Genomic DNA, 25,403 nt, shown 5'->3' on the forward strand with positions numbered 1-25,403 from the left:
CACTCTCCCCTTAGAATGAGTAGTAAGTACAGAAATGGCATAAAGAAGATTTATAGATTTCATTCATATGCTCCCACGGTCCTTTCAAATTCTATTATCGCAACGCTGACCCTACTATCTGTACATGATTGCATGCATTGTTTTATATCTCTTCTCATGATCATTTGCTAGTAGAGCTGTGAATAAGACTTGAAATGTCCCAAAATAGCAAAAATAACCCTATTTACTATCACTCACTGAGCTCTTCCTTTACCATGTGTGGCCAAACTTGTGCTTTTCGTACACAATCTCGTTTAATCCTCACAGCAATCTTGTGAGGTAGGTACTATGATTATGCCCATTTTACAGTTGAAGAAATCGAGGCTTTGGGAGTTAAGGGATTTGTACAAGGTCACAAAGCTAGTGAGCTAGTAAGTGGCAGATGTGTGCATCTGACACGCTCTTGTGAATCATTAGATTATACTGCCAACCCCAAATATATGTGAGCGAAACTGAAAGTGAGAGATAAGGAACCAGGGCATGCTGTTCACTGTGTAAAAGGGTTTGGGAGGAAGCATCAGTGACACAAATGGACAGATTCCCTGACTCGTTTTCTCACCTTTCCTTATACTGAAGACACTGCACTCTATTTCTGAAGGAGAGTGGGACACTGCTATGAAATGGGAGGGAACTGTCTCCTCTTGTAGTAGGACACATATTACATGACTGTTTCATGGTATTGACAGGGCCTCAATATCTTAATTTGATTCACAGTTAAAAAAAAAAGTTACTTAGATCAGCCAGGCCAAGACGAATTAGGCTGATTAGTGACATAAGAATGCTTTAAAAAAGTGTTTTCTGGTTATTCCCTGGTGGTCCAGTGGTTAGGACTCCGTGCTTTCCCTGCCAAGGCCGTGGGTTCAATCCCTGGTCAGGGAACTAAGATCCCCCAAGCTGTGTGGTGTGGCCAAAAAAAAAAAAAAGTATTTTCTTGATAGAATTCCAGTGACCTGAGCAACCTACATAACTCCTACCAATGACCCTGAAATAGAAACTCGCTTTTTAAAAATACTTCTCAGTACATAACATATATTCATAAGAAAACACTCTTAAAAATAACTTTCCTCCTTATGCATCTGGGCAGAGATGTTATATTTCCTCCACAAAGCTTCCTTTTATGTTGCAACAGTAAGAATCTCAATTTCAAGCTGAACTAGAACAATTGAGAACTGCGAGCTCCTTCACAAGAGATGATTACTTTTAATAGTTTTTATATAAATTGTCTAAATATGACTGGACACTTTACAATTTAACTCCGCAACACTCTTCACTAGCGAGTAAAGCAGTTATAGTTTCAAGTTCTGTTTCCCCTCACCCCTCGCTTTTTTTCTGCTAACGCATGGTCTTTCACAAAAGAGTCAGTGGGATCTCTGTAGACTGCAGATAACGGATATGACCATGGTAAACTCAAGAAGATTTAGCACATGCCAAGTAATTCAGAAGCTTAAAACTTGTCATCTGTGTATGAAACCAGCAAACAGTTATAACTGGTTAAATAAACATGTACAAATTAATAGCACGCAATTAGTAACTACCACTTTTCCCTCCAACTAGTGGTGTTTTGGCAGGCAGCCATACAATCTGCAATAACCTGTCACTACTGTGAAGCCGCAGCAACTTCCTCTGCCCCACCCCCATGCAAACTCTGACTGGGATCCTTCTGGAGTGCTAATATAATGCTCAAACAATCATAAAAGTCCTCCTTATCTATGAATACTGAAATTTACCTAATTCGTACTTTTAGGTCTTTAACATTCATAAATCTTAAGGAAAAAAAACATGCTATATGATCATATTTCAAAGATTATTTGAAGGTTTTAATTTCCTTTTTTATATGTAAGATAGAATAGCACCCCCAAATCAGTAATATCCACTGCAATGCTTCTTGAATGAAAACGTATCCTATGTACAACTATAAGACTTTAATTTACACATCTAACATACAAAATACTAGGAGTTTAGAAGTCAGGGTTATACACACTTCATTTAAACCTTGTTCCAAGAGCCTAGTAAATTTGGGGAAGAAACTATTAAGGTAGCTTTCCTGGTTTATAAAATATTTTGTGTGAATTTTCTGACATACAAACTATGATATTAAAAATTTTATCTACTTGCCTACTTCATCTGATTTCACTTCACGGACTAGAGTAGTCCCACAAATTATTACCTCATGCCTAAGATATTTTAAGATATTTTATTTCTGTACTTTAATAAGTAACTACCCTTACATACTAAACAAAGAAAAAAATTACAAAACAAAGTAAATGTGATCAAATCTTCTGACTTTTCTGTCTCTAAATGTGGTATTACATTAAAAACAAACAAAAAAACAAACAAAAAAACTGTTCTGCTTTCCTTTTATCCCTTTCTGTAAAAGAAGAAAAATAGGAAGTGGCCTTGTTATTTTTTAAGATCTCCAGGATGAATAGTGTGCCATTTTGAGTAGCTTAATTTTGAAATACTGTCTTATAGTAATAATATCATTCATTACCATAAACTGCACCCATTTAATAAAGATGTCCTAAAATATATTTAAAATTTTTGTTTAAAAGACTCTTCTGACAAGATTTTGATGTTTTATTTGAGGCTCAGTATTTACCTTACTTACCTAGGAGTAAGGAAAAATCAAACACTTTGAAAAAAAATTCCCACTAATATTTATTTGTAGAATATCAAACTACAAATTAAAATAAATAGAGCATATGAATCCAGTGACTGTTGAGGTTGATTACTCTCAGCTGGACTTTGAGCTAAGGCCATAAACATTCACATGAAACTCAACAGAGTTTATTAGCTATGTTTAGACAGAAACCATATTTATAATAAAACATTAAATGTAAAACAAAACACCAAGCTTACTCTCAGTAGATCTTCTCAAATGCCTGTCCTACATTCCCAATCCAACATACTAAAGACTTTAAAAATTCTTTATTTAGCTACAGCAATCAGTTAAGATTGCCCCGGAGATGGCTTTCTTTAAAAGGCTGCCTCTTATTCACTTAGGAAAGATAAAACTGAACTACACTTAAGTCATAAGAACAAGACCATGCTATCAGCACCTTCATCCTGAGAAAGGAAGTTATTACAGACACAGTTTTATAAATGAGGCTTACAGAGAATACTTCCTCGTCAGACAGTTAACGTCAACAGCATTTTATACAGCTTTACATTTCGACATTTTGTAAAGAACTTTCTAAAAATTCTTCCTGATTCTTTTCCTCCAGTCCCTACAACAGAGGAAAACTGGCTCAAGCTAAACAAATCTTACAGTTACATTTACGAAATTCTATCAATGCCTACCGTTATGGTATCATGTAAATATCAGAACTGGTTGTTATTATGGATAATATCAGCTTAAGTTTTAGTTATTGCACATTTACGTACCCTGCATCTTCCCCTTTCCTGTGTGCCAGAGTGAGGTTTCAGGGGACACAACAATAGAAGGTAAAGAAATAACTTACTTAAAGTAGGACACCTTACCAATTCCTTGATAATGAAGAAAATGCCAGTAACCTTTCACATTTTAATTTTCATTTAAAGTTAATTCTCTTCTAAACTTATATTAAAAAAAAAAAAACAACTCCAAGAAAACCTTGTACAATCCTAAAAAAAGGAACTGCAGATAAAAACAGCGGGACCTGGGCGCTGTTCATTACTATCGGTATTGCAAGCTGAAGTATTTCCTGTTACGACGCCCATTGGTTCCCACAGGTGCAACTGCCTATGGGTGTTGCCGATTCACCCTTCCTTTGGTAACTGAACCACTGAAGGAGATTTCAGGTTGGCACAATCAATGCTGAGAACTATTACGGCAGAACTACCTTGGGCTAACACCAAGAGCCTCCCAAACTAGGTTGATTGTGAATTGGTAATTACCCAATTCAAAAGGGCTGGAGAAAATTTATTTCAATACTTTCATGATTTTTCTAAGATGTATTGTTATTAGGAAGGTATGTGACTTCACTCAACAAATATGTATTAATTGCTTTCTCTGTGCAGAGCTCTGTTCTAAGCTCTAGGAACACAGTAATGAACAAAACAAAGTCCCTATGGTCATTCATACACCATGTAGTAGACTTTTGACTATTTCATATGTAATGAGAAAACTTCCATAAACACAGAGACTAAAGAAATTTGTATGGAAATTTGGAAGGTCGATTGTAGTGCTTATTACTAAAAAGCACTGTAATTAAGGCCATGCCACCTTAAAGTTAAAACAATTTTTCCAGAACCTAGTACATAAAAACAGAATTCTTTATGTTTTCAATGTTTGCAAAAGGCCAGGTTGGAGGCAGTGGCATATGTTCCAGCAGGGAAAAGGAAAAACTTCTCACCGTGAGTCACCAATGACTAAGTTCTTTCAATTCAAGCTTAAAACACATTTCAAACCCAATTACTTAATACATGCAGAAAACTGATAACCTCAAATTAACATTCGGAGCTTGATTTGACCAATTTTCAGGGTTAATATCAGCATATAAGAAAAACAAGTGAAGTGCTTTTAATGGGATAATGCCCCTGTACTGAATTTTGTTATAATTTTGGTCTTACAAGCCTTTACTGCCTAAGGGCCATTTTAGCAGCTTCCATTAGATTTTATTACAATGAACATAGCTTTCTTTTTTTTTTTTTTTTTTTTTTTTTTTTTAAATATTTCCTCTTTTTTATTTATTTATTTATTTATTTATTTATTTATTTATTGGCTGTGTTGGGTCTTCAGTTCGTGTGAGGGCTTTCTCTAGTTACGGCAAGTGGGGGCCACTCTTCATCGCGGTGCGGGGACCGCTCTTCATCGCGGTGCGCGGGCCTTTCACTATCGCGGCCCCTCCCGTTGCGGGGCACAGGCTCCAGACGCGCAGGCTCAGTAGTTGTGGCTCACGGGCCCAGCTGCTCCGCGGCATGTGGGATCTTCCCAGACCAGGGCTCGAACCCGTGTCCCCTGCACTAGCAGGCAGATTCTCAACCACTGCGCCACCAGGGAAGCCCGAACATAGCTTTCTTAGACTGTAGCCAGACTGGGACACGGTCATCTTGGATGTATGATGTCGTGGTAGGAATGGCTTTTACTTGTATTCAATAAAACAAAAATACACTAAATTCAAGGCTGCTCAAAAAAAAAAAAAGTAAAGCCCAGAGAATAAAATATACAGATAACCTCTACTCTTCCCAGACATACTTTACTTCCTTAGGATTTTACTTCCTATGTTTCAAATAACGAAACCTTCTTTTTAGCCAACAAATTGGAGGAATTCCCAGAGCCAAATTCATCTATTTAGTCCATCAATAAATCTTTATTGAGCAACTACTACATGCTAAGTAGGCACTGTTTTATGAGTTGGGGAGACAGCAATGAATAAAAAAAATCTCTGCTTTCATGGAGTCTAAATTCTAGTGTAGGGATATAAGACAAACGAAGACATAAATAAAATATCCGGTGTGTCAGAATGGTGTCCTCTCCCCAGTATGGCGAAGAATACAATATGAAAGATAAGGATAACAATGAGCTTATTTGTTCACAGTTGCAAGTTGCTTGTATCACAAAGTAAGGAACTGCCCTTTGGAAGACCAGGGTAATAGAGCTCTCCCAGCCTCCATCTCTGACTCAACTGAACACCACATTCTGTTGCAAATGACAGAAAATCTTATTTCATTTGTTCCTAATACCTAGAGGAAGGAAAACAGACTTCCAAAGACCTGAAGTTGGAACCCATTCCTTACAGATAAAAACATCACTTAAGGAAACAAAACAACAAATCCCCAACACTCAGAGTCAAAGGTCACTTCCGGGAATATTATCATGCTGAATGTGGACATACAAGTTTCCAAATACTTGCTACCAGTGGCATCAATTTACCAACTATCAGGATCAGAAGTAAGTTCTTCACTTAGGAATTATCCGTTATCTTCACTGGTAGCAATAATTATATTTAAACATTATTTTTGAACCTAAAACAAGTGTTTAAATTTAACGCGATTCAACAAATATTTATTGAACAGATACTAGTTACAAGACGCTTGGTTAGGTGTGTAAGACATCGTCCTTTTAAAATCAAGAAGATGGACATTTAGGAAGAATCAGACAAATACAAACCCTATAATGTATTATCACAGAGAATATTAGTGTAATAAGAAAATGTACAAAGTACTTAGGGAATTTAAAGGAGAGAGTAGCAAGAAAGATAATCAGAGAAGGGCCCAGGAAAGATGGCATTAAAAGTAGGTCTGGGGAATTCCCTGGCAGTCCAGTGGTTAGGACTTGGCGCTCTCACTGCCGGGGCCTGGGTTCCATCCCTGGTTAGGGAACCAAGATCATGCAAGCCACGCAGCACAGCCAAAAAAAAAAGGTCTGAAATATGAGGAACAGAAAAGGCATTCTAGGGAAAAGAAATGGCAGGAACAAACGCCTGAAGGTGGCAAATCAGTAAGTGGTTGGCTGTAAGCAGGCTGTTCTGGCCGGGGCACAGGAGATAGATACAGATATATAGATACAGGTATAGATGGATTACGGGGCTATAGGAATCCCAAAGCCACAAAACAGGTTGATAAATCTGTACTGAATTTAGTAGGCCAAGGGGTATTAAAGGTTTTGAACATAGGAGTGACAAAATCAGAGCTGTACTTTAGGGCAAAATAAGAGAGCAACAGTGTATATAGGAAGGATGAAAAAGAGAAGAAGGCTGGAAAATTGTCACAGTCCTTCCCTAGCCCATTATTAGGGCTCTCATTAGCTCTTTCTTGGACCTTTAAGAGGTATAAAATAAAAAGTGTCTCCAGTTGAAAAAACAGATCTAGGCCACAGTGGTCAAGTTTGTCACTGTCTGTATGGCCTTGGGAAGTCACTCACCCTAACTGAGTCTCAGTTTCCCTATGTATGAATCTCTTAATTATTCTTTTTGGAGCCAGGAGCTGTAGGATTCAGCAAGTGATTAGATACTGAGGGTAGAGCAAAAAACAGCACTAAAAAATTGTTTAAAGTGATTAAAATAATAAGCAGCTACCACTTATTAAACACTTCCTATGCATTTATCCCTGCGTTTGGTACTTTACATAAATCGCTTCATTTATTCCTTATAAGAATCTTGTGAGTTCTGTATTCTTATTTTATAGATGAGAGAATTGAGAGCTTTAAAGACTTAAGTAACTTAACAAGGGTAAGCCAGCTGGCATACTGACAAAGCCAGAATAGGTGCCTAGGTCTCTCTGAGTCTGAGGCCCTTTCTCTTTCCAATGCACAGTATCATGCTGTTTCTTACATGGCAGATAAATAATGCTAACATTTGTTCTTGTGTTCCAACAGAATCACTCTTTTAACACCCTCCTGATGTACTAAAAGCCCTCAGTGAGGATAAGAAACTAAGTGTGGAGAGCTTGAACCAAGATGGCGGAGTAGAAGGACGTGCTCTCACTCCCTCTTGCGAGAACACCAGAATCACAACTAACTGCTGAACAATCATCGACAAGAAGACACTTGAACTCACCAAAAAAGATACCCCACATCCAAAGACAAAGGAGAAGCCACAATGAGACGGTAGGAGGGGTGCAATCACAATAAAATCAAATCCCATAAGTGCTGGGTGGGTGACTCACAAACTGGAGAACATTTATACCACAGAAGCCCACCCACTGGAGTGAAGGTTCTGAGCCCCACGTCAGGCTTCCCAACCTGGGGGTCCGGCAACGGGAGGAGGAATTCCTAGAGAATCAGACCTTGAAGGCTAGTGGGATTTGATTGCAGGACTCTGACAGGACTGGGGGAAACAGAGACTCGACTCTTGGAGGGCACACACAAAGTAGTGTGCACATCGGGACCCAGGGAAGGAGCAGTGATCCCATGGGAGACTGAACCAGACCTACCTGCTAGTGTTGGAGGTTATCCTGGAGAGGTGGGGGGTGGCTGTGGCTCACCCTGAGGACAAGGACACTGGCAGCAGAAGTTCTCGGAAGTACTCCTTGGCATGAGCCCTCCAAGAATCCTCCATTAGCACCACCAAAGACCCCGGGTAGGCTCCAGTGTTGGGTTGCCTCAGGCCAAACAACCAGCAGGGAGGGAACCCAGCCCCAGCCATCAGCAGTCAAGTGGATTAAAGTTTTACTGAGCTCTGCCCACCAAAGCAACATCCAGCTCTACCCACCACCAGTCCCTCCCATTAGGAAACTTGCACAAGCCTCTTAGATAGCCTCATCCACCAGAGGGCAGACAGCAGAAGCAAGAAAACTACAATCCTGCAGCCTGTGGAACAAAAACCACATCCACAGAAAGATAGACAAGATGAAAAGGCAGAAGGCTATGTACCAGATGAAGGAACAAGATAAAACCCCAGAAAAAACAACTAAATGAAGTGGAGATAGGCAACCTTGTGGAAAAAGAATTCAGAATAATGATAGAGAAGATGATCCAGGACCTCGGAGAAAGAATGGAGGCAAAGATCGAGAAGATGCAAGAAATGTTTAACAAAGACCTAGAAGAATTAAAGAACAAAGAAAAAGAGATGAACAATACAACAACTGAAATGAAAACTACACTAGAAGGAATCAATAGCAGGATAACTGAGACAGAAGAACGGATAAGCGACCTGGAAGACAGAATGGTGGAATTCACTGCTGCGGAACAGAAAAAGAAAAAAGAATGAAAAGAAATGAAGACAGCCTAAGAGACCTCTGGGACAACGTTAAACGCAACAACATTCGCATTATAGGGATCCCAGAAGGAGAAGAGAGAGAGAAAGGACCCGAGAAAATATTTGAAGAAATTATAGTCGAAAACTTCCCTAACATGGGAAAGGAAATAGCCACCCAAGTCCAGGAAGCTCAGAGAGTCCCATAAAGGATAAACCCAAGGAGAAACACGTCAAGACACATAATAATAAAATTGGCAACAGTTAAAGACAAAGAAAAATTTATTGAAAGCAGCAAGGAAAAAATGACAAATAACATGCAAGGGAACTCCCATAAGGTTAACAGCTGATTTCTCAGCAGAAACTCTACAAGCCAGAAGGGAGTGGCATGATATACTTAAAGTGATGAAAGAGAAGAACCTACAACCAAGATTACTCTACCCGGCAAGGATCTCATTCAGATTAGATGGAGAAATCAAAAGCTTTACAGACAAGCAAAAGCTAAGAGAATTCAGCACCACCAAACCAGCTCTACAACAAATGCTAAAGGAACTTCTCTAAGTAGGAAACACAAGAGAAGAAAAGGACCTACAAAAACAAACCCAAAACAATTCAGAAAATGGTCATAGGAACATACATATCGATAATTACCTTAAATGTGAATGGATTAAATGCTCCAACCAAAAGACACAGGCTTGCTGAATGGATACAAAAACAAGACCCAGATATATGCTGTCTACAAGAGACCCACTTCAGACCTAGGGACACATACAGACTGAAAGTGAGGGGATGGAAAAAGATATTCCATGCAAATGGAAATCAAAAGAAAGCTGGAGAGGGAGGGAGATGCATGAGGGAAGAGATATGGGAACATATGTATCATATGTATATGTATAACTGATTCACTTTATTATAAAGTAGAAACTAACACACCATTGTAAAGCAATTATACTCCAATAAAGATGTTAAAAAAAAAAAGAAAGCTGGAGTAACAATACTCATATCAGATAAAATAGACTTTAAAATAAAGAATGTTACAAGAGACAAGGACGGACACTACATAATGATCAAGGGATCAATCCAAGAAGAAGATATAACAATTATAAATACATATGCACCCAACATAGGAGCAACTCAATACATAAGGCAACTGCTAACAGCTATAAAAGAGGAAATCGACAATAACACAATAATAGTGGGAGACTTTAACACCTCACTTACACCAGTGGACAGATCATCCAACATGAAAATAAATAAGGAAACAGAAGCTTTAAATGACACAACAGACCAGACAAATTTAATTGATATTTATAGGACATTCCATCCGAAAACAGCAGATTACACTTTCTTCTCAAGTGCACACAGAACATTCTCCAGGATAGATCACATCTTGGGTCACAAATCAAGCCTCAGTAAATTTAAGAAAATTGAAATCATATCAGGCATCTTTTCTGACCACAACGCTATGAGATTAGAAATCAATTACAGGGAAAAAAACGTAAAAAACACAAACACATGGAGGCTAAACAATACGTTACTAAATAACCAAGAGATCACTGAAGAAATCAAAGAGGAAATAAAAAAATACCTAGAGACAAATGACATTGAAAACACGACAATCCAAAACCTATGGGATGCAGCAAAACCAGTTCTAAGAGGGAAGTTTATAGCTATACAAGCCTACCTCAAGAAACAAGAAAAATCTCAAATAAACAATCTAACCTTACACCTAAAGGAACTAGAGAAAGAAGAACAAACAAAACCCAAAGTTAGCAGAAGGAAAGAAATCACAAAGATCAGAGCAAAAATAAATGAAATGGAAACAAAGAAAACAATAGCAAAGATCAATAAAACTAAAAGCTGGTTCTTTGAGAAGATAAACAAAATTGATAAACCATTAGCCAGACTCATCAAGAAAAAGAGGGAGAGGACTCAAGTCAATAAAATTAGAAATGAAAAAGGAGAAGTTACAACAGACACCGCAGAAATACAAAGCATCCTAAGAGACTACTACAAGCAACACAATGCCAATAAAATGGACAACCTGGAAGAAATGGACAAATTCTTAGAAAAGTATAACCTTCCAAGACTGAACCAGGAAGAAATAGAAGAAATGAACAGACCAATCACAAGTAATGAAATTGAAACTGTGATTAAAAATCTTCCAACAAACAAAAGTCCAGGACCAGATGGTTTCACAGGTGAATTCTATCGAACATTTAGAGAAGAGCTAACACCCATCCTTCCCAAACTCTTCCAAAAAATTGCAGAGGAAGGAACACTCCCAAACTCATTCTATGAGGCCACCATCACCCTGGTACCAAAACCAGACAAAGATACTACAAAAAAGAAAATTACAGACCAATATCACTGATGAATATAGATGCAAAAATCCTCAACAAAATACTAGCAAACAGAATCCAACAACACATTAAAAGGATCATACACCACGATCGAGTGGGATTTATCCCAGGGATGCAAGGATTCTTCAATATACGCAAATCAAACAATGTGATACACCCTATTAACAAACTGAAGAAGAAAATCCATATGATCATCTCAATAGATACAGAAAAAGCTTTTGACAAAATTCAACACCCATTTATGATGAAAACTCTCCAGAAAGTGGGCATAGAGGGAACCCACCTCAACATAATAAAGGCCATATATGACAAACCCACAGCAAACATCATTCTCAATGGTGAAAAACTGAAAGCATTTCCTCTAAGATCAGGAACAAGATAAGGATGTCCACTCTCACTACTATTATTCAACATAGTTTTGGAAGTCCTAGCCACGGCAATCAGAGAAGAAAAGGAAATAAAAGGAATACAAATTGGAAAAGAAGAAGTAAAGCTGTCACTGTTTGCAGATGACATGATACTATATATAGAGAATCCTAAAGATGTCACCAGAAAACTTCTAGAGTTAATCAATGAATGTCGTAAAGCTGCAGGATACAAAGTTAATGCACAGAAATCTCTTGCATTCCTATACACTAATGATGAAAAATCTGAAAGAGAAATTAAGGAAACACTCCCATTTACCACTGCAACAAAAAAGAATAAAATACCTAGGAATAAACCTACCTAGGGAGACAAAAAACCTGTATGCAGAAAACTATAAGACACTGATGAAAGAAATTCAAGATGATACCAACAGATGGAGAGATATACCATGTTCTTGGATTGGAAGAATCAATATTGTGGAAATGACTATACTACCCAAAGCAATCTACAGATTCAATGCAATCCCTATCAAATTACCAATGGCATTTTTTACAGAACTAGAACAAAAAATCTTAAAATTTGTATGGAGACACAAAAGGCCCCGAATAGCCAAAGCAGTCTTGAGGGAAAAAAGCGGAGCTGGAGGAATCCGACTCCCTGACTTCAGACTATACTACAAAGCTACAGTAATCAAGATAATATGGTACTGGCACAAAAACAGAAATATAGATCAATGGAACAGGATAGAAAGCCCAGAGATAAACCCACGCACCTACGGTCAGCTAATCTATGACAAAGGAGGCAAGGATACATAATGGAGAAAAGACAGTCTCTTCAATAAGTGGTGCTGGGAAAACAGGACAGCTACATGTAAAAGAATGAAATTAGAACACTCCCTAACACCATAAACAAAAATAAACTCAAAATGGATTAGAGACCTAAATGTAAGACTGGACACTATAAAACTCTTAGAGGAAAACATAGGAAGAACACTCTTTGACATCAATCACAGCAAGATCTTTTTTGATCCACCTCCTAGAGTAATGGAAATAAAATCAAAAATAAATAAATGGGACCTAATGAAACTTCCAAGCTTTTGCACAGCAAAGGAAACCACAAACAAGACAAAAAGACAACCCTCAGAATGGGAGAAAATATTTGCAAACGAATCAATGGACAAAGGATTAATCTCCAAAATATATAAACAGCTCATGCAGCTCAATATTAAAGAAACAAACAACCCAATCCAAAAATGGGCAGAAGAACTAAATAGACATTTCTGCAAAGAAGACATATAGATGGCCAAGAAGCACATGAAAAGCTGCTCAACATCACTAATTATCAGAGAAATGCAAATCAAAACTACAATGAGGTATCACCTCACACCAGTTAGAATGGGCATCATCAGAAAATCTACAAACAACAAATGCTGGAGAGGGTGTGGAGAAAAGGGAACCCTCTTGCACTGTTGGTGGGAATGTAAATTGATACAGCCACTATGGAGAACAGTATGGAGGTTCCTTAAAAAAACTAAAAATAGAATTACCATATGATCCAGCAATCCCACTACTGGGCATATACCCAGAGAAAACCATAATTCAAAAAGACACATGCGTGGCTTCCCTGGTGGCGCAGTGGTTGAGAATCTGCCTGCCAATGCAGGGGACATGGGTTCGAGCCCTGGTCTGGGAAGATCCCACATGCCACAGAGCAACTGGGCCCGTGAGCCACAATTACTGAGCCTGCGCGTCTGGAGCCTGTGCTCCGCAACAAGAGAGGCTGCGATGGTGAGAGGCCCGCGCACCGCGATGAAGAGTGGTCCCCACTTGCCGCAACTAGAGAAAGCCCTCACACAGAAACGAAGACTCAACACAGTCATAAAATAAATAAATAAATAAATAAATAAATAAATAAATAAATAAATAAATAAATAAAAGACAAGACACATGCACCGCAATGTTCATTGCAGCACTATTTACAATAGCTAGGTCATGGAAGCAACCTAAATGTCCATCAACAGACGAATGGATCAAGAAGTTGTGGTACATATATACAATGGAATATTACTCAGCCATAAAAGGGAACAAAATTGGGTTATTTGTTGAGACGTGGATCAATCTAGAGACTGTCATACAGAGTGAAGTCAGAAAGAGAAAAACCAATATTATATGTTAACGCATATATTTGGAACCTAGAAAAATGGTACAGATTAATCGGTTTGCAGGGCAGAAATTGAGACAAAGATGTAGAGAACAAACGTATGGACACCAAGGGGGGAAAGCAGTGGGGGGTTGGGGGTGGTGGTGTGATGAATTGGGAGATTGGGATTGACATGTATACACTGATGTGTATAAAACTGATGACTAATAAGAACCTGCTGTATAAAAAATAAATAAATAAATAAATAAATAAAATTCTAAAAAAAAAAAAGAAACTAAATATGAACATATATATAATCTACTAATTTGGTGATTATTAATTCATTCACTCACTCAGTTGACATCTAGTGAGCATCCTTCACACTCTGTGCCTGGTACTATACTTGGCGTGGGATGCAAAGATGAACAAGACCATCTCTAACCTCAACATGCTCACAAATTTGTGAAAGACAAACACACGTAAACAAGGAACTGGTATACAATGACAGAAGAGAAATTTGCACAAGAGACAAGGGACACATAGAGGTACATGAAGCATAATGTAATTTTGTATCTCTGCTATTAAGTCTTGACCTAGATCAGCTAAAAACTATATTTATGTGGTTTTGGGAAATATTTGTGTATATACACACAAAGCCTTCAAGAAGTAAAGGCTAATGTTCACAATAGAATGGAAAATTGGCCATGAACTCCAATTCTGTTTTGTGTGCCTACTCCCAAGACTAATGAGGTTATTAGTTTATTTAAGAGAGCATTCTTCCTTGATTAGTGCCATCTATTGTAATGGGTAAATAAAATGTATTTGAATTGTCATAAGCCTTGATTGCTATGGACCAAAGCCAGTGTCATTAGACAGAAAGTGACACATATAAAAATAAATACTGCACAGAGTCCTAGTTTGATTTGGAAATAAAAGGTTATCCCGTTGCCCATCAAAAATAGTGGAAAGAAGTAAAATTGAAGTCTTCCAATGAGTACTTTGATAATTGACTAAAATAATAAGCATAATAAATATGGGGTTGATTTTGCTATCCATTATTTTCACTGAGGCCAGGGGTGAGGTGAAAGGGCCCCAAACACTAGACACCAGCATGTCAATTCCCAGAGTTAGGAGCTAAAGCCACATGGGCCACATGGGAGTAGGTTTTGCTAGCTGTAAAATGTTTATTCCAAGGCATGTTCCTTTACTCACTCACTCTGGGGATGATAAATGTGTATTTGTGAGATAGACCATGGTTAGGAGCATATCTGTGTTAAATCAAAAAACTGACCCCTATGTCATTCTGTTGTAAAATAGAAATAATTTACAAAGACTTTAAATATACTCCAATGTCTCTAACAAATCTCAGGTCAGGCAGAAAAAAATGCATTAGGTTGATTTATAAAGTATTTAGGTAACTTTAACAACATGTACCTGGAATGATAAAATTTATCAATTTAATTCCTACTATCATAAAAATTCTGAATACTTGTTTTTAACTTGGTTGCCCATAGCTTGTAAATGAGTTACATCACGTTTTGGCCCATAAATTCAACACATCTAATCCATAATTAGTTAGACATTAATTTTTTTTTACTAAGGTCACTCTGAATTTAAGAATAGTAACAAACTTTTAATGTATCCTCACAAATGACAAAGTAACCAATTAAATGGATGTTATAATTAAATAATCACAAAACTAAACTGTACATTATCCCATAACTCAAAATTACTAATTCAAAACTATCCTCTCTGATTGACGGGAATCTCTCACTGAAGATTGAAAAGAAGTCTTTGCTTAGGACAGTCACAAAGCACTTTTCGATGGAAGCTTTCCCTCTGTCTGTCTGTCTGTCAGTGTGCTTTCTTTTTCGGGGGAGGGAAGAAACAAAGACTGGAAGAAAAGACTATAAAAGAAAGATGCTTTTAATGGCTCTAAAATAAACTCTAAATAAATAGACTCTAAAGTAAAAGTACCAATAGTTACTTTTCATTCATTCTCCCATACCACTGAAACCAACAAGTATGAACACTGACAAGCAATGAGAACTTTTATTCAGGTTGGCTTAAACATTAAACCAAATTAGATATCAAGGTAGACTCTGAGATTACAATGGTTTGACTGTATATGACTCAAGTGGTAAAGAAAGTATAAAGTGGGTTATTGTATTTACTGGGCACCACTTGCATCCTGCTAAACTAAGACTAAGGATAGTTTAAGAACTCTGCACCAAAAAGAACTTGCATTCTCCGGTGGCTATAACCATTCATATGGAAGTGTAAGGCTCCTTCTTAACCTCTTCTTTTGATTATATTTTTCAATTGAAAAGAAAGAGTTAAAATGAGCATAGGTGTGTAACTAATTTACATATTAATAGCTTCTCAAAATGTAGTTTTATTTTGTGAAACAAATGAAAATAAATTCCCACAGAATTCCTACCCTCCTAACCTACCCCCCCCCCACCCTACCCCCTGTCCCTGGGAATAGTTACTATAGACCCTTCCTATCACTAAAAACTTTATTACAATGACACTTTTCATTTGCACCAGACAGAAATGAGCTAACAAGTATGAAGGAAGAGCTTATCTGCTCAAACATTTAAACATTTCTATTACTTTGCAGAATTATTGTTACTGAGATTTCCAATCCTTCCAAAGACCATTTCCTATGTTACATGCCCTACATAATGAATACACGCCCCTTGTAAATAACCCTCTTGAGTTAACTGACCTTACTTTTACTTGAATTCTACCTAGGGTTCTGGAAAAATAAATTTAATGTAAAAAAAGTTACACTTAATACATATTAAATATAGTGTCTCATATTTTAAATTTGTATTTGTGTATTTACTGTTGTTCCCCTCACCTCCATAACTTCTGTTTCTTAGGGGAGGACGGCTAGTTGGTGGAATTTTAATAACCACACCAAGCTCCACGCTCTCTGAAACCATATAAAAACTGTTCTGCATCAGGTAATATCAAATAAGAATCCTCAAGTGACACATTCCCTCTACTTATTATCACCCTGATGTAAGATGTCTTCAGTAATTTTTGTCTTGGATTTAAATAGGCAGTTCTCTGTAAGCCTTCTACACTATGTCTTTGGGAAACAGTACAGCCTTCCTTTCTTCCTCTTAGTTGCCCATTACTGAACATGGACAAAGGCTTCCAATAAGACATTATTCTAAACCTGAAACAAAGAAGATATCTACATAACTGCAAAATGACACAGTAACTACATTCCCTAGTATTTCCCCCAAACCATCATTTTCTAAGTCTGCTTCTATGAAAAAGAAACTCGTCGCAAAGATACGGGGTGAGGAGAAGCAACACACAGAGAAAAAGAGGTTAAAAAATTCAAATGCAAAACTGCTGGGTGCAACCATAACAAAGCGTGTGCATTCAAGAGAACATTCGAGAGGTAGTCGGGGCGGTATTAACATATCCTAAGTACTCCAAACAAGTAGCCTGGTCATTAGTTTAATTTTCATATCCGTCAAAGTAGGAGGCTGCCCCCCAATTCCCACCCCCTATCGCTTTCCACTATTTGTTTCAGCATTTTAATAGACACACACTTGCCTCTCACCAGCGCGTACGGTGTCCGGTTTAAATAGGTTTATCTCTCTCCTTAGCTTGTCCTGGAATTATGTCTAAAACTCAGTCCTGGTAGCTTTTAGAATTATAAATCTAATCGGAAAGTGCTGTTAGTTTGGCGACTCCAAAACCTCTTTTCAAAATTTAGTTTGATCTTCCAACTATCTTTCCAACACATCAAAGATAAACAGTCCAACTTAGTATATAGTTCCTTTGAGTCTGCATTGTAAACACTGATACGGACGTGCTGCCGAACCTGAAAAAGTTTCTGAGCTCCCTGCTGAGCCGAAGTGAAAAAGACAGGGTCTATCAAAATAAACAGCCTAATTAATCCAAAACTTGCATCTCCAAAAGGGTCCCTTTCCCTTTCCACTTGGTTTGTGGTGAGTTAAAGAAGCCCTCTCCAACTTTTTACATCCTGATGAAGCTATCGAGGTCTGGAAGCCCCTCACTTTCAAGGCATCCAAGCCCAACTCGGAGAAACAAACGGGAAGCCAGGGGGCCAGTGAGCAGAGGTCCCCAGCCCCTCGCTACTGCCCTTTCCAAGATCCCCGCGCTTCGGCCAGACCCTCCAGCCTGCGCGTTCTCCTAGAAGATGTCTCATTACATAATCCCCTTTCCTTAGAGTCACCCAGAATCACGGGGGCTCAGGCGGTCCCCCGTCTCCCACTCCGCCCTTAGGAAGCTCGGCTGAGTGCACCCGGGGAGCGGCGGCCGGCTGTCCCGACTCGCCCGGCGCCGCGACCCGGACCCAGGCCCCCTCTCCTCACCCACGCGGGGTGGGGCCGCGCCTCCACCGCACGCCCCCCGGGTCCCCCCTCAGACCCGGGTCCCCAGCCCCCGCGGGTCCCCCGTGACAGTCGCTGTGCCAGCCCCCCTAGGGGTCCCCTAACTCACCTGCTGTCCCAAGCCCTCTCGGGGTCCCCTTGCCGCTGAGAGCCGCTGTCCTTGCCCATTTCAGGGTCCCCTCCCTTGAGAACCACTGTTCTGGCTCCTCTGGGGGTGCCCCCTCAGACCCACTGTTCCAGCCCTTCTGGGGGTCCCCTCCCTTCACACCCGCTCTGTCCCAAGTCCTCTCGGAGTCCTCCTCTCAGACCCGCGGGGCTGGCCCCTCTGGGGGTCTCCTCTCCACAGTCCAGACTGTCAAACCCACTCCCGGAATTCCCTTCACTCGGGTCCTCGCCGACCCCACCCCGCCCTGGGTCCCCCCGCCCCGACTCACTCTGTCACCTCCCCGCGCCCCGGTGCTCTCACCTCAGACCTGCTGTCACCACCCCGGGCCCGGCGTCGCCGCCGCCGCTTCCTCTCCCACACTTGTTACCGAGTCGCTCTTCTGCCGCTTGTTCCCCGGTGGATCCCCAGGTCCAGTCGTTGAGTGTCGGGTCCGGCCGCGCGGAACCTCCGCCCGCGGTCTCCGCGTCGGGTCCCACTCTCTCACACAGGTCCCCACAGCCGCCGCCACCACCGGGAGCCACACGGACCCTCCCGCGGCCGCCGCTGCTGCTGTCCGAGGTGCGGCTCCTGCCAGGGGTGGCCAATCGCACCCGACTGCGCCGAGCGCGCTCCGCCCAGCCGTCCCAGCCCGCCCGCCCCCTGCCCCCGACCACGCCCCCAGCCAGGCTCCGATAGGCTCTCTACTGACCTTCCCTGATCGCGGGGCGCAGACCTGGGGCCGGATATAGGTACTTGATTGGAGGTGCCTGGGAAGCCGAGCTGTCGATGGCGCCCGAGGATTGGCGAAGTTGAAGGTGGGCGGTGCGGGACGGGGCGGGGTTTCCTCAGATGCGGAAGACCTTGCAACTTCAGTTACCCACTGGCCCGCCTCGGGTGCGGTCCGCCTTGTTTGTGCTGAGTTGGGGTCAAAGTTCATGGCACTCCTCACTGAGCCTTTACTTTTCTTGGGAGACTCCCAGAGACCGAGGCCCTCTGGGACTCCCTGGGACCACCATGTTAGACCCTTTGAGGCCCCCAGTCCCTCGTTAGACCTGGCACAGCTTTCTAAGTAATTCTGCCATAAATTAATAATGGCATTTATTTACTCAGGACTTGTAAATATTTCCTGGATTTAAAGTCTTTTATATCTTTGGCAAGGGAGTTGCCCTTACTTGCACTGCGTTCAACAGACGTTAGTTTGATGCTGTTGGGGGAAAAAAAATCTATATACTAGATGCATACTCAGCACACTTAGGCATTCAACACTGACGGGGCACATTTTGATAGATACAAGGACAAAGCTTAAGAAATACTCACTTTGTGGGTTATGATAATCATGTTGACAAGTAGGAACAGGAACTGTGTGGTAGGGGAACCCTTGTTAGCTTTAGCAAGGCTTCAGTAAGCCTGTTCAACATACTCTTTTTCAGGGCCACAGGAAATGATTTTAATGATTTTGTGGGAACTAATGGCCAAAGTATAATGAACTTTGACCCAAGTGCAACTCGTGATAACCAGAGACCCATCTTGACCCAAGCTGCAAGATGGAGCTTGCCAGGGGTGAAAGTGCATGGTGTTAACTTGGAGCCATTCTTCATATATTTTTTGTGAAACTGGATATGTTGATTAAATCAATACTGGAAACTGAAAACTGCTACCTTCACCCCTAAATCCTAAAGTTTATGAACTTTGTGAAGACATTGTTTCACTTCAGGAACACAGTTTGTTCCTAAGCATTGTCAGATGTATACAGGACTTAGCTCTTAGAAAACTTTCCATCATTAACTCTTTAACTCCTAACAAAATTTGTGTTCTAAACACTTGATGTTTTTCCTAGTGTTTTAAAATCATACCCATTCCAATTGAGATGCTCCCCTTTAAGATTTGAGTGTTAGGGTATGTAGAGAGGGCCCGTAGAAGAGTGCTGGCAGTACTTCCTCTAAAATGAATTTGGATGTAGATGTCTCCTGAGCGATGTGACTGAATGCCATTTTGGGAAGCGATGTAGAGAGATTTCAAGGTGGTAAAAAGGGAACTTGGTTTTAAGGGAACTTGATTTTTACAGACCTCGAGAAAGACTGTCCAAAATCATATTAGACAACTATAAAAGTTGGGTAAGACTAAAGTCATGAGAGAATTTTGTTGACTAGGTCCTCCTCCTTTACTGAGTGTTTATTAGTTAAGAGCTCATGCTACCAGCTGCAACATGGACAGAAGAAATGGGGTAGATTTTCACAACGCAAGTATTCAGTTCTGTCTAGTCATATAAAAAAATGCATGATCATTAACAGATATTATTTGCAGCCAAGAAGACAAAATGTGGGGCTTCCCTGGTGGCGCAGTGGATAAGACTCTGTGCTCACAATGCAGGGGACCCAGGTTTGATCCCTGGTCAGGGAACTAGATCCCACATGCATGCTGCAACTAAGAGTTCGCATGCCACAACTAAGGAGCCCATGTGCCGCAACTAAGACTCTGTGCAACCAAATAAATAAATAAATAAATATTTTTTAAAAAAGAAGACAAAATGTAAGCAAGATAAAAATGGCAGTGTCGGGGCTTCCCTGGTGGCGCAGTGGTTGAGAATCTGCCTGCCAATGCAGGGGACACGGGTTCGAGCCCTGGTCTGGGAGGATCCCACATACCGCGGAGCAGCTAGGCCCGTGTGCCACAACTACTGAGCTTGCGCGTCTGGAGCCTGTACTCCGCAACAAGAGAGGCCGTGACAGTGAGAGGCCCGCACATCGCGATGAAGAGTGGCCCCCGCTCGCAGCAACTGGAGAAAGCCCTCGCACAGAAACGAAGACCCAACACAGCCAAAAATAAATAAATAAATTTATTTTTTAAAAAAATGGCAGTGTCTTGAAAGGAAACCAATTAGCAATGATATCAACTCTTTTTAAAAAAAATTCGATATATCGTATTGATGAACTCTAATTTTTAAAATGTTGGTGCTTGGTTTGGTCTATGATTATTGCTATTGATGGAAACGCAAGTTGCTCAAGATAGTTAATTACAAATAATTTAGACGTGACCTAACAGCATAAAGAAAGAAAATGACTCCATCCTTTGGACAAGAGACAGCTTTGAAATTCTAGTTTAAATGTTGACGGTGGACCTACAGGGGGCCATGAGAATGCCTCTTATTTAGCATCGCAGCATTCCATTCTGAAAATTCTTGAGTTTTGTTGGGAGGAAGAATCCCTCACAAGTACAGGCAAGATTTTAATTACAACAAGGTAGAAAATAAAAAATGTTAAAATAAATGGGATGAGAATATATTTTTTTCACTTTGAGGAGACTCTGTGGGGGCCAATTCAGAGATAAATTTGGTCACGAAGGATCTGAGAATCAGAATTCTGGGTTCCAGTCTGGCTTTTACATCTGTGTTCACGTTTACTGCTTGTATGTTACTTTTTTTTTTTCTATGGAGACTTGGGTGCAACGTAAAGAGTAGGGTTACTTTGGACAAACCATTAACCATCTCTGGGCCCTTTTATCCCTTTTCTTGCTACACACACCAAGACAAAGGACATCCTCAATTTGTTCATTAAGCAAAGCTTATAACACCGTGCCCCCTTCTACTCAGAGATAATCACACAAATTAATTCATGCAGATATTCAACTCTCTTGTTTTCCGGGTTACCAGCTAGCACCTTCCTTTCCTGAGCCTAATTAACTTTCTGCAGGCAAATGTTCCACTTGCTCAGTTGAGAGTTGGTTAGCAAGTTATTGGATTGGGGAAAACCACCTTTTAAAAAATTTATATTCTGAGAAATATGAGGCAGCTGTACTGTAGAGGACCTGGGTCTGAGAGTCTAAACAAGGCAGCCTGGACGCTTTTTTTTAAAAAAGACAATTGACAGCTCTTTTCTTATCTGTAAAATCGGGATAATACCGTATTGAACAAACCTACACAAAAAGAAAGGACTCCCACCGACTGGGAAAATACAGTTTTGCCGACCCCAGGATGGAATATTAGCATCCTCGTTTTTATTTTAGTTTTTAATAAAGCTCTAATCAGTCAGGGGAGGAGCCACGCTCCTTTTCTTCGGGATGATCACGCGAACTCTAAATGTCTAGGTTTCCCGACCTATAAATGGGATGGTTCATGTCGTTCACCTGTTTAAATTAAAGAGACCACCTCCACCTGCCAAGAGCCCTTCAAATCTTCTGCCTCCTAAGTCCCTAAAAAAAAAAAACCTCTTTAGTTTTGGCTCCAGGCGCCGCCTAGCGGCTGTGTTCGGAAGTGGCCTCTGAGCTTCGGGGTCCTTGCCGCGGTTGGGCCTACCCAAGGATTTGCCTAATTCCAGAGAGCCTGTCTCCGCCATTCTCCACTACCCGTTGAGGATTTTAAAGACGGCGACGAAGGAGATGGGGTTAAGGCGAAGGGGGCGTCAGGCGGCCTCTCCACTCCCTCTAGGATGGCGGAGTCAGGCGGTCCTCGGGAAGCTCCCGACCCGGAAGTCGCCGCCGGCGCGAGGCCCCCGTTGCCGAGAGCGAGCGCGCGGGGCGGAGCTTGGCGAAGACAGGGAAGGGGTAGCCGCGGCTCCGGCTCTTCGAGTCGGCGGCTCCCTCGTGCGCTGCTACGCGGACGTGGAGTCCGCAGGGCGGGTGGCCGCGGATCCCGGGTGGCACGCTCAGCTACGGGCAGAGGCGACATGAGTGCTGCGGGGCTGTTAGCTCCAGCTCCGGCCCCGGCTGGAGCGCCGTCGGCTCCGGAGTACTACCCCGAGGAGGACGAAGAGCTGGAGAGCGCCGAGGACGACGAGCGCAGCTGCCGGGGCCGCGAGTCGGACGAAGGTACGTCTTCCCGCGGGCCGGGCAGCCCCGGGTGGGGATGGGACAGCAGTGGGAGGGGGTGGGGCTGCCTGGGAGAGGGGCGGGGCGACCTCTGCGGTTTGGGGGCGGTTGGAGGGGCCGCCGGGAGGAGCGCGGCTCCCGGAAGTTATCCCGACAGGTGCTGTGGAAGGCGAAGCCCTGAGGACGTTGTATCCTACAGTTATGCGGAGAAGGGCCTTAAGAAGCTGTTGTCAGAGCTGTAGGTCCCTTTAAGATTCTGCCCCTCTTCCCCCAGCTGTCTCTGAACCTCAGGTCTTCACTGGTTGGAATGAGAAAGCCATTCCTTGGGTCCACGGAGTACTCCTCGCTATTTAGTTCCTGAGAGGCTCAGAGCAAAGCCCGGTTTAGCTTTCTAGTTACTAAGGTGCCTCTCTCCCCCTACCCCGGGGAAATGCTCAAGTCAGCCCTGCTTTGGGCAGTGCGGGACAGGTTGGGTAAAAGTACGAGACCTGGAACCAGGCAAATCGAATTAGGTGTAAATTTGGCTCACTGAACCCAGCTTAATATTAGACAATTTATAATACTTAGGTTTACCGAGCCCCAGTTTCCCCATCTGCAATGAGGCTGTCAGTAGTACCTACTTCCTAGCGTAGGTGCGAGGATAAAATGAGATACAGGCATAAAGCACGTGGCTTGGTCCTTGGTCTAATACTCAGTTTTCACCATTGGGAAAACAGGCACGGGGGGGGCGGGGGATAGGGATTTGCTTAATGGTGCTCAGGTGTTGTGTTTTCAGTTCCACACTCTTTGCATTATGATTACTGCCTCTGAGAGCCTGGCTTTTCAAACTGGGCTTTATAAGCTTGGTAAATTTGAGGAACACTTTTTGTGGAATGGAGGAAGGAGCTGGCTGCAGGAGGAGAAAGATGAGGAAACACGAAAGGACAAGAGAGAAGAAAGAGGAGATAAAAAGAGATGAACATATGGGTGAACAAAATAGGGCCGTGGAGCAAAAGCTAGACCAGCTGTTTGGAATCAGGAGTATGCTTTATTCATGTCAGTTCCCCAAGTGCCAAGTACTGTGGCTGGCTGGCACATGACTGCTCTGGGTAGGCTTCTTCACTGAAGGAGCGGGGAAAGGTAGGTGGAGGATTGAGTCTGCAACAACCTTTAAAAAGTCAGCTGTATGTGAAGATACAAAATTGAAGAAACTAATTACAATTTGGTTAAACTACATTTGAAGACAAGGCTTAACCAGAGAATTTGAATGTGAATCACGTGTACTGCTTTTAATGCCCACAAGGGGGAGCAGTGAAGCAAAAATTGAGTTTTGTTCCCCCCTCAAGTAGGGCTGTTGAAGTTAGGTGGACACTCCAGCCGTTTGCTTATTCTAAAAACAATGTTTACATAGAGAATAGACTTGAGGACATGGGGAGGGGGAAGGGTAAGCTGGGACGAAGTGAGAGAGTAGCACTGACATATATACACTACCAACTCTAGTGTATAGAGTTGGTATGCTTATAGGGAAGCAGCTGCATAGCACAGGGAGATCAGCTCGGTGCTTTGTGGCCACCTACAGGGGTGGGATAGGGAAGGTGGGAGGGAGGCTCAAGAGGGAGGGGATATGGGGATATATGTAGACACATAGCTGATTCGCTTTGTTATACAGCAGAAACTAACACAACATTGTAAAGCAATTATACTCCAATAAAGATGTTAAAAAATTAAAGACAATGTTTAAAGTGTTCTGAAACAGTTTTTGTTTGATCTTCTTGTCTTGTTCTCTCTCCCTTTGAAAATACTTCGGTTATTAGAGTTCATTTAGTTGGTTTGGATTCTCCTTTGTATATATGATGTAAAATCTTTTAGGGGTTCAAACTGGCATTTACCAGAAGAGAATGTTCATATTAAGTTGTTTTGGAGTAGTGAGCAGGGCTTGCTGCCTGTAGTTTTCCAGTCTTACACCCACATATCCTTTTCCTGAACTGCCAGCGTTGTTTCTGCTGAAGTCGCAGCCTTGACTATGACCACCTGTGTCTGATGCACTCTGTTCTCTGGCTGCACTTCAGATAAAGGCAGGCTCTTTGGATAAATCTGGCTGTGTACAAGTTGGAAATGGCATTTTCTTTTCTGAAGTAATTGGATGTAATATTTTTCATTGATGGCTTCACGCAGGCCTGCATTGAGTAGAAATTCATTTTATAGAAGTTTGTGAAGTGTCACTGTGTCAGGTGATACCAACTCTACGAATTACGATTTTAACAAATCTTCTTCCCTAATTTTTTACACAGACACTGAGGATGCTAGCGAAACTGACCTGGCAAAGCATGATGAAGAAGACTATGTAGAAATGAAGGAACAGTGAGTATGGTTTTTACATTTCTTCTTTAGAGTACAGAATTGACAAGGGCATCTTTAATAGTGCTGTCGTGTGTATGGTTTTCACGTAGTGCTTCCAAAGACCATGCATATGTGTGCAATTTCCCCCCTTTAAATTTGTCACATTTAATCGCTCTTCCTGTGATAAGAATCTTTTGAGGGAAGGCTAGAAAGAACCTGGAGGGAAATGTTC

At 41.4% G+C, this 25,403-nt stretch overlaps 2 protein-coding genes across 4 annotated transcripts in view; one reads left to right on the forward strand and one right to left on the reverse strand.

The window, feature by feature from the left end:
- The window catches only part of TAOK3 (TAO kinase 3), a 184,085-nt gene extending 165,439 nt beyond the window's left edge, over positions 1–18,646 (reverse strand). For both annotated transcript variants that reach the window (XM_007189474.3, XM_057527006.1), the window contains exon 1: positions 18,371–18,646. The gene's annotated coding sequence lies outside the window, so the exon portion shown is untranslated. The remainder of the gene's footprint in view (positions 1–18,370) is intronic.
- Positions 18,647–22,550: 3,904 nt separating this feature from the next.
- Positions 22,551–25,403, forward strand: part of SUDS3 (SDS3 homolog, SIN3A corepressor complex component) — a 38,259-nt gene continuing 35,406 nt past the window's right edge. For both annotated transcript variants that reach the window (XM_057526937.1, XM_057526938.1), the window contains exons 1-2: positions 22,551–22,852; positions 25,123–25,192. In XM_057526937.1, coding sequence (XP_057382920.1) covers positions 22,711–22,852; positions 25,123–25,192 — 212 coding nt within the window. In that variant the 5' untranslated portion in view covers positions 22,551–22,710. The remainder of the gene's footprint in view (positions 22,853–25,122; positions 25,193–25,403) is intronic.

This window comes from Balaenoptera acutorostrata, chromosome 13 (assembly GCF_949987535.1).
Source record: "Balaenoptera acutorostrata chromosome 13, mBalAcu1.1, whole genome shotgun sequence".
In the NCBI taxonomy this organism is placed as follows: domain Eukaryota; kingdom Metazoa; phylum Chordata; class Mammalia; order Artiodactyla; family Balaenopteridae; genus Balaenoptera; species Balaenoptera acutorostrata.